A 13,266-nucleotide genomic window follows, 5' to 3' on the forward strand; every position below is an offset into this window, starting at 1 on the left:
GACTTGTGATCTGAAAATATAATACTCTGAGTACTCGCTATGGGCATTTTGCTGAAGTGATGATCCCCTTCTCACTAAGCCCATATCATACTTAGAGATTATACTGTATCCAGCGGAGCCCCGAGAGGCCGGTTAGGGGTTAAGCCTGAAGTCAATTGAGCCGTTCAACTGTCATAACCTGCCAAAGGTGATCATAACTCCAGGAAAGTGGACGGGAAGCTGAACTCCTGCACCACTCCTTGTAGTCTCATCAGCAATTTCTTTGTCAGATCTTTGCCAAAATATGCATCGTGCATGCAAATAATTAGTATGTTCATAGTTTGAGGAGAGCACAGGCTTATAAACACGTAAAATGTCCTCATATTTCAGATGTTTGTACTTGCTTGTGCACGCTCGCGTGGGTCATATTTAAACGTGGTATTCAGCATTTGCCAGTTGGCAGTCAACCTTTTGTAACAGTAACATCGACGTGTTGAACATGGGTTTAGAGGCGACGCTGTTGTGTTAATAGAGGCTCTGGCATGGACAGATTAGCAGCCAGAATAGCGGCTTATGGACTCTTCTTTAGAAAGTAGCCAAGACAACAATCATCAATCTAAAATGATGAGGCAAGTTGACGTCTTCCTGCCAAGCCTTGCGTAACCTCTTTGTCTGTTAGAAGAGGCTATTTAAACGCATGTCAGAACTATACCTTGACTCAACTCTTCCCGGAATAGCAAAGGGCAGACAAATTGGGACCGGTGTCAAGTGTGCATCAGTAAGTGCATCTTCCCCTCACACCTCATTAACGCCACTCCAGAAAGCAACAGGCTCCAGTTGTGAGATTTCGTGCTCGGCTGTTGGGTCACTGGATTAATCCATATAAAAGCGTGGAATGTGATAGTAATTGAATCTTTTCACCACTCATCCGGTAGATTAAAAGGACGCAGGCATCTTGTTGAGAATTTATAGATTGTGTGTAAAAATGATCACAGTTTTTCTGGCATTACCCACAGATTTTCCTCTTTCTTTCTTCTCAATAATGAACAGCAGCTTTCTCACTAACAAGCAACAGGCTTGTTTTAATTATCCTCCGGTTACTGAGTGACAGAACCAAGCCTTTTTCAGTTGCATTAGAACCCAGGCTGGATTTAGAACAGCCAATCCTGGCTCAGAACATCCACTTTATTTTACAGCCTGTTTGGCCCACCCTGGTGCCAACACAACAGTTCTAACTAACCGAACCCGTCACTTTTCCACCTCATCATTCTGATTGAAAGCAGGACAGATTTCCAAGGTGGATTTTTTTCGAAGTAAAAGAAGGAGAAGCGCCTGCTGGTCCTGGGCCCTGCATGCTGGCCTAATCCCTGAGTTAGAGGTGTCTGATGGATTAACACGGACGCACATACACATATAGCAAGGCCCGTGCTCCGCCACCAACACTGCAGCCAGGTGTTAACCCACGTGACTGCAGATAAAGCCGGCAGGCATTAGTGCTAATCCCGCCCTGATCTTTGGAATATGTCCCTATTACCTCCCCAAGCACTCTCTAGCTGTCCCCATGCCTCCTGATGCTCACTTAAGAGGGAAAAGACAAGACAAGGCCTCTCTAGGACTCCCTAATGCATATTGTTTTCTTGGAACAACACAGTAGGTGCCTTTCCCGCTGTTTGTTGTGATTTTTTTTTTCAGTACAGGTATTTATGGGGTGTGTTCAGAGTAGCGCAGAGACAGCCGGTCACATGGGTGGAGCTGAGCTAAAACACAGCGTGGTGATAATGTTCTGCAGCTAGAGGCGTCGGGTTGTGCAGAGGCAAATACACACTGGTTAGACGTGTGGACATTTCTAGATGTCAAAAAGCAGTGTCGTTATGAAAACTGGATTGTCTAGTGTTATATGATGCTGCTGCTGCTGGGAGTGTGTTTGTGCGTGTGTGTGTGTGTGTGTGTGTGTGTGTGTGTGTGTGTGTGTGTGTGTGTGTGTGTGTGTGTGTGTGTGTGTGTGTGTGTCCTGGAGGTGAAGTGGTGGTCTGGACCACAATGGAAGGTTAGACTTTGTATCGATTTCTACACAGGCCCGTGGCATGTGATTTGGGAAAAGTGAAACCACGGAAGTGCTGCTGGTGTGTGTTTATGGTATGTGTGAGTCACAGCGAGGGAGAGTGGGAGGGACAGAACAGGCTGTATTGAGGGAATGTATAGTCACAAATTCTACAGACTGGTGAGACATAAAGTTCTGCTTTTTCTTTTTCCAGCACAAAGACGCTTTTCATTCATTCCTTTTCTCTGTGATCTCCTCTCGCTGCCATCATGTCCCGCTGGTCCAGATCCAAGCGAGCGGACAAGAAGGCCCCCCCTGTCCGTGGACTTCATTCAAAAGTGTTAACCGCAGACGCCCCTTACCCCCCACTCATCGTTCTCAGGCTGTGGCATTCTGTTGAGCGTCTCCTTCTGGCATGGGAGGGATGGGAGGACACAAGTGCCATGCTGCTGTAATTACATTACAACCAGCTTAGCAATGCCATCGCCACTGACCCAATTATTCCTTCGGAAACATCAATTTTATTGTGTCATTTGAAATAATGCGATCTTTGAGTCACAACAAGAGCTTGCTTGAGGATCGAGTTGCAACCGTACGATGCATGCGCTGGAGAATACATAATGTCTCAGGAATGGCTTTGAGGAATTCTTGGCTAAGCAGTTCCCCTTTCATGGTTTGCCTCAAACATCTTAATGATCCTCTGGGACTCTTTTCACTCTGCTGGAGCTTCCTCAGGTGACATAAGGCCGATAGTAAACATCAGGTGTAGGCCGACTGCCTCTTAAATACCTCCCACTCTCACTAAAAACACACAATGTGAATGAAAACGTCCATGCCTGCGAGCTTTGTTTGTCTTTTCTCGTTCTTCTTTTCCGTTTCTTTTGGGCCTCACGCCTTGGCGCGGCCTTATCTCGCCACACACAGGAGTGAGCATGGGCACATCGACGCTGATGCTTGAGAAGGCCAGACATGTTTGGCCTGTGTAGGAGCAGTTTTAGTTGTCCTTGCGACTCATCTGCACTTTTATGTCTCAGTTTGAGGATGGGTTTTCCTTCTGCCGGAGAGTCCTCTGGGGGTCCATTATATCCTCGGCGTTGTTGCTCTGTTTGCTGGAATACAGCAGCATTTGTCCTTTCAGGAAGTGGACTACTCATTCATGTCTTTCCGTTGCTCTCCTAAGAAAACACTCGTGCCCCTTCCCCCCAGCAATATCAGTATATTTATGTCCATGACAGTGGAGGGCCAGTGGTAGATATTAAATGTCTCTACTGATTAATCATCCTCGACCATCTGCGCGAGCTACACAATGCTCCTTGTCACTTTTATTGCCGGCAATCGACTGCAGATGGGACTAATGTGTTTCTGAGTGGAGTAATTATGACAATCAAAGAGTCTTCGGGACATGAGATGGATGTTTGATGAGCAGGCTTTGTCCAGTGTTTGAGGGACTGACACATCGGAGGACTTATCTCTTCTTTACGAGCTAATTGTCTTCTCAAGATGAGCAACAGCGCTAACAGGCCACAGACGTTGATTTATCACCCCCGTGTGAAACTATTACCTCCATGGATGAGTAATTGTCCCAAACTGACCCATTCTAATTACATAAGAAAACAATGATCTCTTTCTCGGCCATCTATCACAACAAACTGGCTCATTTTCAATTGAAACGTTGTGAAATGAAGAGCAGGAGCAGCAAGTTTTCCGGTGTTAAGAGTTGGTGTTGAACCAACAGAAACAAAATGAGACTTTCCGTAGAGGCGTCTATCTATCATGTCGGCCGATTACATACAACAGTGAGAAAGGAGCATCAGGCGTATTGTATAGCCGGGCACCGGGTGACCGCCGCGGCTCCACATTGACTGCTTCAAATGAGGTTGTGAGCTGAAATGTTTGACTTTCAAACGAATAACATTCTACCCCTTCATTGTGCGCAGGCCGCTTACCACGTCAAACCCATATGGCGTTATGAGTGATAGGACTGGTTATACCTGTTTATACGCTGTTTATTCCACTGCAACTCATCCGTGGAACGTCTTTGAATTTTCCCCTCTGCGGTATCCAAAACACTCAGACACTCTCGATTTGCATATAGTTCTTCGTTTTTGTTTTACTTACTTGACTGCAAAAGGTTAAGTTTAAAGCAGAAAAAAACAACATTTGCATTAACGTTTGTTATTTCTTTGTTTCTACGCTGAACTCCACTAAGATATGTGACATTGTGTCCCATTGTAAACACAGCCTGTATATGTACACTACAGATCCCGGTCTGGCAAAACACTTTGCGAGGTCTGGATTTGCTGTTAGTCGCTGCCAGTATACCGTTTCCGGCTCTGGGGAAATGTTTTTGCTCACCGGTGACATGATATGAAAAATACAAAGAAGTGAGGTTGTAAAAGTTCTGAAAAACCTGAGAGAGAAAACATAAGATAGAAGTCCTGCATGTTGAGTTTTTGTGGCTGCTGTGGCGCCGTGTCTTGAAATTGATGTCCAAACACATGTTCACTCTCATCATACACAGCATTGTAAATAGGTGTGGTTCCTGTAAAGGAAGGCGTGGATTTCCCTTCTCTAAAGGGATGATTCAGGAACATTTACCTCTACAAGAAAAAGAGATTTTCTTCAGAAATGCCGAGAAGACGTTTATATTCACATTAGGTATTTTTGAAAGGATACACAAACCTTTAAAAGGTTTCACGGGCCAAGGGGTTGCAAAACTAATCCATCCAGCCTTCGGTTCGAATAAGAAGTTGCATTTGTGTTTTTTCCTCTTCAGGCGGCCCTGATTAAACACACACTGCATTCTCATATGTCAGCGAGAGATGTCAAGCTTGCGGATCATGAACCCACTTAGAGTGAAAATGAGCTGACAGCAGAATCAGAAAAAGTAAACTGATGGTAAAATAAAAAAGCCCTGGTGAGAGAAGCGGATCCACGGGAAGGTCAAAGGAAGGCGACGGCACGAAAGATAACGCGCTTCGCTTTGTCCTCTCTGCTTTAATGTGACAAGTTGAGAAGATTGTTTGCATGATTCAAGGTGTGACTGTTTCAACGTGTCTGACATTTGTCTGTTTCGCCTCCCCCCCGCAGAGTTTCAATGCTCCTCCACGTTCTAAGATGAAGTTATGGAAAGGTGCTACTTTTGCCTTCATGCTCTGTGGCGCCGCCCTGTCCATCCTCCTCGTTAAAAACGCGGCCACTCTCGGACAGTTCAAACCCAGGACAAAATACACCTACGCATCTTCATCCTCATCGAGACCGACGTCATCCTCGCGCTCATCGCCCAAGACCTCGACGCCGTCGGCCGAATTGACGACGTTGTCCCGGCAGATGGGTGGTCCTCATCGGAGAGCTCGCTCGGCAGACGAGATGAACTCTCTCCTCTCGGAGTGTAAGATAAACTGTTATTGTCTCCCCTCCTTGTCTGGTCTGAGATAAGGTGCCGTGTGAAAGGCCGCCCGGGGTTAAGACACGCTACTTAGTACCTGACAGAGCAGGTTGCAATGTCTCACAATAACCTTCAGTCAGTTAGCACCTCATCGTTTACCGGCTCTGAACCATTCTGACCTCAAGCAGAGGATGATGGGAACGTCTAACGTTCCCTTTGGTTTCACCTCATTGAGTAGCAGGGAATTCTACTCCTGATTGCTGCTGATAGTGACCAGACGAGTCTGTGACTGTCATGATGTTCGAAATACTGAACGGCTGTTTTCAACCACGCAAACTATCACGAATGATTAATGTCAGAACGTCAGATAATCCCTGTCTCACCTCTCTGTTTGCCTCCTCTCTGCCAGTTTCCTCGATGTTCCAGAGCTTCACGGAGGGCGAGCTTCAGCATGTGGTCGAAACCTTGCTCGACAGGAAGAGAAGGAAGCGCCTGGGGGACAACCAGGCCCGAAGGACTAAAAGAGCCCGGAGGCCTAAGCCCTGCTCGCTGAGGGAGCTGGAGCTGACCGTGAGTGAACTGGGTCTCGGCTACGAGAGCGACGAGACGGTGCTGCTGCGCTACTGCAGCGGCAAATGCACGGCCCACCGGCACAACTACGACATCACCATGGAGCACATGATGCGGACTGGCTTCAAGAAGAAGGGTCGCAAGGACAAGGTAAGCAACAAACCCTGCTGCCGACCCGTCGCTTTCGAAAAGGACTTTTCCTTCCTGGACAACAGGAGCCGCTACCACACGATACAAAACGTCTCGGCGAAGAACTGCGGCTGCGTATGACCCAGAGGAATGGACTTGTTCAGGCCGCTCTCTGCTGGAAGAGTTGAACATGAGTGCTGGTGAAAGACAAACTCTGGAATATATACTTAAGAGAGAGAGAGAGAGAGAAGAGGATGGGAATATGTTTCTGGCGGCTCCACAGCGGCCTTTTTGTGACCGGCAGACTTGACTCATTTCAGCCGCCTGTCAACGCAAATTGGAGCCGAATCCCATGTGAGCGCTGTGTGTGTGAAGAGACACAGAACACGACTGTTCATATGAAACACCTTTTTGTTATCTTTTCTATCTGTCTAGTAACACTGTAAACTGTGGTGCAACAACAATGTAGCAACGTTATGTGTGTGATATTACATTTGAGTCGTGGTAGGCTACATGCGATAGATGAGCCATGAGGGACTAGACTATTGCTGTTACTACACTTTGTATCCATGCAATTTCACTTCAGGAAGTCCAATTCCCGGAGATTACATGATGAGAATGGTGACAGTATATCACCTTCCAAGCAAAAATATGTGTTTAAAAAGACAATTCAAAGCCATAAATAAACCTAAATGCATATAATTCATCTATGTTTACTTTAGGTTCTGTCAGACGATTGGACCGTTGACCCTAAAGTGATATCTGGTGATCGGCTGTCTCCAGAGAGTGTGTTGACTTAAAGGTGTGTTGTTATCAGGGGTCATGACCCTGTGACCTGTCTCCGGGCTTGTATTGCGGTTACTGATTGCAGTGTTATTACACAGGTAAAAGAGTAAGTGTCATTGATAAGACTTTGACGAGGAAAGAAAATCCTTTTCTATAGCTCCAGGTTTGACACCTACTTTTAATTATTGTGTATATTGGTGTTGAGTTGATTAATGATGAGGTTTGAAAACACATAAATACTTTGTCACTTAAGTAATAGAACATGAAAATGGATCCCGTCTGCTCTGCAAAGAATAACTTATCACACGCAAGGAAATTGTCATTAAGAGTCTTTTTTTTACTTTCCCCCAAATAACCCATTATTGTAATTACCCATAATCCTCTGGAATTATGTTCCTTAAAGATATGCCAAAACACACGGAGTCAATTCAACACACATGACCACATCTCAAACTTTTCATATACATCTAATGTCTCAAGTTCCAGGTGATATAACCGCTTTAAAACTGTCTCTGGGTGTAATTTATGAACGTTTACACTTTTAGCTAATTTGAGGCTCCAGTGTGAAAGAGAAAAATGGTTTTAGTGATCTGTAGTGGCATGTTTTTTTCTCGCTGACAATGACGTAGAGTCTAGATCTGGAAATGTGTTTGCGCCCATCCATGAAACCTACAATCAAAAGCCCACAGTACATACAGCCTTCTATTGGCCCGTCGAATGCCTCCTCGTTGTTTTGCCTGCTAGAGTTTTAGGGGAAAATAAGCTGTTTGAGTGAATTATGAAGCATCGTTTTCACCTTTGACCATCTTTATGTGGTTGAACCCATTGAAACTGTTTGCCTGAAGTACAATAAAGTATGTTTTTGTTTTGTTTTTCCTGAGGAGGTGCCGTGTGGGGCGTGGATGCGGTGCATCTTTATTGTAGTATATATTGTATTTATTTGGGAAGTAAATTATGGTCTTGCATATTTATTTAGATTACCACACAGAAACGGGACAGCTTATTATCATTAAGCAACTGTGCCAAATAATGTTGTATCTAACATTCTATATTGACTGCTGAATAAACATAATTTCAGAGGTATGGATGTTCATCTTTTCTCCTAACTATCAATCTTTGAGTGTCAAATTGTCTGTACTTCCAATAAATGAATTCATAAATACAATTGTAAAACTCCTAAAACGCGAGATGCCGTTAATAAGGAAATACACGACTTTAATAAGGGGATCCCTGTGAGGAAAGTTCACGATCAAATTACAAATGTGTCAGATAATCAATAACACAACACCTTTGTGAGGCTAATATCTAAAACTGTCTTAACGCCGGTGCCCGAGGTGAGGTCCTGACATCATGTATTATAAAGCAGCTCAGCGGCTCGTGTGCTGAACAGCAGTGATGACGTAATCTTATACAACCCGGCGGTTTGATCCCTCTGGCAGGCCGCAGACATCAGCAGGGATGTGACCGATGTGACAGCTCTTGTCTCAAGCGTGTGGTAATCTGCAGCTGACACTAGTCCCCAACAAATTGACTATTTTTGTGTTTTTATATGGTGCTTTCAAGGAAATTCAGATTAACAATAATATTTCCTCACCTCACCCTGTATATAGCCATACAGACATTTTTGGATTTGTCTGATTTTTTCATATCTGCCACCTTAATTTCTGCCCATCGTACCAAAACTACGGAGGTGATTTTGATGTTTGTGCCTGTTGGCATTGGAAGTTACAGTTAAATGAATCACCAGGAAATTGTCTTTTTTTTTTAGAAACAATGTCCCCAAAACATGTCAAGTGTTATCATGGGAACAATTTTAGTTTAAATGTCACTACTTAAGGATCAAACTGAGTTGATTTTTCACTTTTGCTTCATTCTTCAGTGTAATTATTCAGGCTGTTTTCACAAGAATGTACTCTCAACTGTTCCATTCTTCCTGCCAAGTTCATTTTCACTCATTATGTTCAATGTGACCGTGATAGATGATCCTTTTCTGTCACCTTTATTCAAGCTGTGGCACAGGAGGGAGGTGTCCTCAATTGTCCCACCTTCTCACCTGTGATTGGCTTGGTAGGTTTTCCAACCGGGGAAACGTCTTTCAGCCTCGCCTCTGAGCACGAGAGCAGAGTGAGTTGAACCTCTGAAAGAATCGGATCAGAGGGCTGAATGTTCCTGGTCTGAAAGACTTGGATCAGAGGTGGAAAAGATGAATCGAGACTCGTAAACAAAATAGTTTAGTATTGACATTCAAACGTCATGCCGATGAATTGTACTCCACTAATGGACAAATTAGTGGAGCAGGAGCTAACACAGCCGCAATAAATCTTGCATCTGTCAGAAGGGAATAACGTTTGACTTGATTCCAAGGATGAACTCGTTTGGCATGTCATAGCAGGTAAAGCACTTCAGTAGTTGATATCATTAATTGCCGCTGCATTCCTCTCTCGTATCTGATCCAGGGCCCATTCATACTGACTCAATGGCATGGCTTACTTAGATACCTAAAAGGAATAAAGGCAACATGTACCTTATTATTATATTCAGTTAAACCTGTGATTTTCCTCTCAAAACTCAAAATGTCTGCCGTGAAACAGCTCTGTTGTTGCTGTTACTATTGAAATGCACTCATGGATATCTAACTGGCAGGAGGAGAAGGCGGGTTTAGGGCATGTGGTTCATGCAGACACGCTAACAGCAACAATTCATGACAACTCTTCGATACATTCTTAATAATTCACAACAGGGTTTGAGTATCTGAGCAGGAACTTTGCAAGTCAGAACTTTACGTACAGCAAAAGGGGAGTCAGCAAGTTCTCACGTGATGGCAGCAATACATACAGTATTGTATTTGGGAAAAAAGCTCTTCATGTAGAGGTAATGCAAGAACAATAATTGTTTGAGGTGCATGCTGGTCCTACAGATGCTTGGATCTGAAGTCAATTCTAGTGAAAAGGAACGGTTTGGTGGAGGGTTTGCTCTCTGGCCCACCCACTGGATTCAACTTGAGATGTATGTTATCTTAAGTTGAATATGTTATTATCATATTTCATCTCCTGAGTAGCAGTTATATTAGGCAGGCATAATTAAAGCGCTTGTGTTTGCATGAAGACTAAGTGCTTGTTAACAAAAATTTCAAGAGAAGGCCAGACGACACGACTTACGCAACTTCCTACACAGTTGCAATGAGTCAACAGCACCTCTTGAGTTTACACTGTGGCTGCAGGCTTGAAGAGGCAACACAGAAGTCAGCGCGACTTATCCTAGTTTAGAGTCCATCGGAGGCAGGTCACACAGAAGTATGTGGCTGACGGATGGTCCGGGGGGACTGTTGTATTTTTGTGAGTGAAAAAAATAATCTTTTTCCCTTTTGGGTTTTAAATTGCCAAGTGGAGCACATGTTTTAGTTTGACTGTGACTTACTGTATTTACTACAGCTGTGGAGAGACATTACTTCAACAGTTTGTATTTCGAGCAATTCCTATTCTGAAGCCAACTGCAGGAACACCAGAGGTACATGACCCTCACATCATAAGGCCCTCAAGCCTTTACGATCCAATCTATGGAAGAATTTCCTCAATAGTGACAATTACAAGAGCAAAGAGAAAGATTTGGAGAGCGTTTCCAAACACATTGTATTTATATCGTCATTTCTCTGTTTTTTTTTTTTTTTTATACCCAGAGAGCACAAAATATGCCAAAAATGTTTACAACAGCAATAAAAGTGGAACCACTTTACATCTAATCTAAACAGATATTTCCGCTACTTGCCACTGCAGTAAATGGCCTCCAACCATAACGTCTACACCCCCTCAGCAAAGAACTGTGGGACCTAAGGGAAGGAAAAACGGTTAATGAAAGCAACACCAGCGAGAATAAAACAGCATAATAACACATGGCATCCATTTTGATCACAAAATGTGATTCATCTACAGGAATGTGTACCACTCGTGGACTGTGGTTTGACATTTTCAAAGAAAAAATCGTTACAGCTATTTGTTTTTGATGACATATTTTTCACGGGGTAATAATGACAGGTTCGGCCTTAAGCCAGCAGGAGGGATGAATGTCTTTGCCAGCTCGGGGCTTAAACTGAACAGAGCTGCTGTTTAACAAGAATAAAGTAACTCGCTTCACCTATTATCCCCTCCTTATCCTATCTGCTCTAATTTACAATCATATGTGTTTGCAGACTTAAAGGAAACCCCTCAACATTCATGTCAACATTGAAGCATGTTGGAGGATAATAGTGTTGTTGTATACAAGACATCTGTTATTGAGAACAGCACTGACAAGATCTACAATAAACATGCCAAAGTATTAACAACCTCCTCCCATGTCCAGCTGCAGCATGCTGGTGGGTTCATCTTTAGATAGCAGGACGGAGGATGCAGCGGTGACTCTGGAGGACCCGAACAGCCTGAACAACTGCTGCGAGCAGGTGTTTCTGCTCCTCCTGAGCAACTCTGGACTCTCGAAAGAGTAATTAACGCCATCCATTTGGGCTCTATATTATTTATTTTTGAAACAATGAGATGATCACTTTAAGACATTTGGGCGTTACCTTTTTTAATTGCGTCTCAAGATGTATTCGAGATTGCTTTGAGGGACAAAATGTGAGCTCACGGATGGATCATTTTATAATACAGCTGGACTATTGACTCCTTGTATTCATTCATAATTCATGTGCATTTCGCATTCATGAATATTTAAAACCTTTAAACCTAAATAAGCATTAATAATTCACTGATCAACTATAACTGCTGATTGAAAAAGAGGAAATTGCATGAATACAGGTTGTGTTACAGAAAGTGACTATTCATTGGCCGGTTTTGACAAATGCTCGATGTAAACTGTGTTCAAACATAGTCTGGTGGTCCAGAGGGGCTGCTGCTGCTGCGCTGCTGTAGCTTTCTGATTGGCTGGTTGGAGCTTGAGGGGGCGGGACCGGAGGAGCAAAGGCTGCTCACTTTGGCAGCGTTGTCTTCAAATAGATCTTGAGTGGCACCGTCTCTGCAGTTGAGGATGAGGATGGCCATTCTGTGAGCAAGAGGGCGTGCGTTTGGCGAAACAGAGCCTTGTGTGTTCGATGCCCTGACGGCCCGGCTCTTTGCAAACAGTCTCACTTGGCTCCTCTTGAGGTCAATGTGTGTGTCGAGATGCTGCTGATAGCTGCCACTGTGGAGAGCTGCTTGGGCATTTTGCAGATTTAATTAACAACAATAATGTTATTGATGGGACGCAGCGATGGGTCAGGCCTTTGTAGTAAAGTCAACACATTCATCTTGGCCTTGAGATGTCCCTTTCTTTCTGTGTGCTACTCATTGTCTCGCTTTTGTTAAATGTGTTTTGCCATTATGTCATTGGTTCCCAAGTGAATCATTTTAGGCTCCACACCTTGGAACTTTTGACCTACTCCCTTCTCTTTGCCTTTCTTTATATTAGGGCTCCACAGTTTAAACACAGAAGGGTGCGATTTTAAGTCAAATGCTTTTGATTTGAGTCAGATATAAAAAATGTCTGTGCATGTCCGGATGTTTATTTTTCAGTGTTGGTGGGTGTGTGAGTGTTTTTAGTATCCATGAGTGTTTTACAGGGGTTTTGGGGTGGGGTAATGATTGGGAGTGGCAGGATTTGATGGAACGGGGGGATTAGAGGGTGGGGAGGGAGAAGTGGGGCAAGGTGTATAGAGCTGGAAGCAATGATTCTCAGAAAAATGAACTCGCTCCAACATGAAACTTCTGCCCCCTATTCCACCAGATGCACTTAATTATTGAATGCTTATGTTGAATCTGAGTGTACACATCCTTCCTGTCGCCATAATCTAGTGTCATCGACACGGATCCCCATTTTGTTTGCATGCCGTGTCACAAATAACCCTGATGAGCTCGCTGATTTAGCTTTTAATTATAATTTTAAAACAAAAATACTGGTTTATTTAAATGTGGTTTATGTAATAGCCGAGTAGTGATTTACGTGTGCTGTGTGAATGGAATCAGAGAGGAGAGTCGAAGGAGTGACGGGGCTGATGATTTATTTGTCCCCTCCTCTCTTATTTGTCTTGTCTGCTGGTCGACAGTAAAGTGTGTGTATTAGGACACTGAGGGTTGAGATGTGGCGGAAATCCTTTTAGTCCTCATACAATGAAAGATTTATGGCACAAATGATCCCCTGGAGCTGCATAGCGTCGTAATGAACGAGAGTTCACTAACTGCCGTGCTGTTTAGCTGCAGGTACTCTGGAATTTATAGATTGATCGGCATGTTTTCTCGGTATTTAAAGATTTATTTTTTCACATGACAGCTCCCCCTTGTGGAATAACAGCAGAATGACAACAACACAACATTTCAACCTATTTGGGGTTACTGTAGGCCATATT

The 13,266-nt window shown here is 43.8% G+C and overlaps 1 protein-coding gene across 1 annotated transcript; it reads left to right on the forward strand.

Annotated features, from left to right (window-relative positions):
• The first annotated feature begins 5,137 nt into the window (after positions 1-5,137).
• On the forward strand, positions 5,138-6,304 carry LOC137782357 (neurturin-like). Its single transcript, XM_068571614.1, has 2 exons — positions 5,138-5,411; positions 5,818-6,304. The coding sequence occupies exons 1-2, from the start codon at positions 5,138-5,140 to the stop codon at positions 6,246-6,248; spliced, it is 705 nt and encodes a 234-aa protein (XP_068427715.1). The 3' UTR covers positions 6,249-6,304.
• Positions 6,305-13,266: the final 6,962 nt, after the last annotated feature.

The sequence above is a fragment of the Clinocottus analis genome, unplaced genomic scaffold (assembly GCF_023055335.1).
Source record: "Clinocottus analis isolate CAN_PGR_092001 unplaced genomic scaffold, fCliAna1.0.p SCAF_11, whole genome shotgun sequence".
In the NCBI taxonomy this organism is placed as follows: domain Eukaryota; kingdom Metazoa; phylum Chordata; class Actinopteri; order Perciformes; family Cottidae; genus Clinocottus; species Clinocottus analis.

Excerpts from the sequence above, each read along its gene's own strand:
- LOC137782357 (XM_068571614.1), top strand. The coding sequence starts at position 5,138 with ATGAAGTTATGGAAAGGTGCTACTTTTGCCTTCATGCTCTGTGGCGCC. Across the intron at positions 5,412-5,817 it reads GAACTCTCTCCTCTCGGAGT|TTTCCTCGATGTTCCAGAGC; the intron begins GTAAGATAAACT and ends CCTCTCTGCCAG.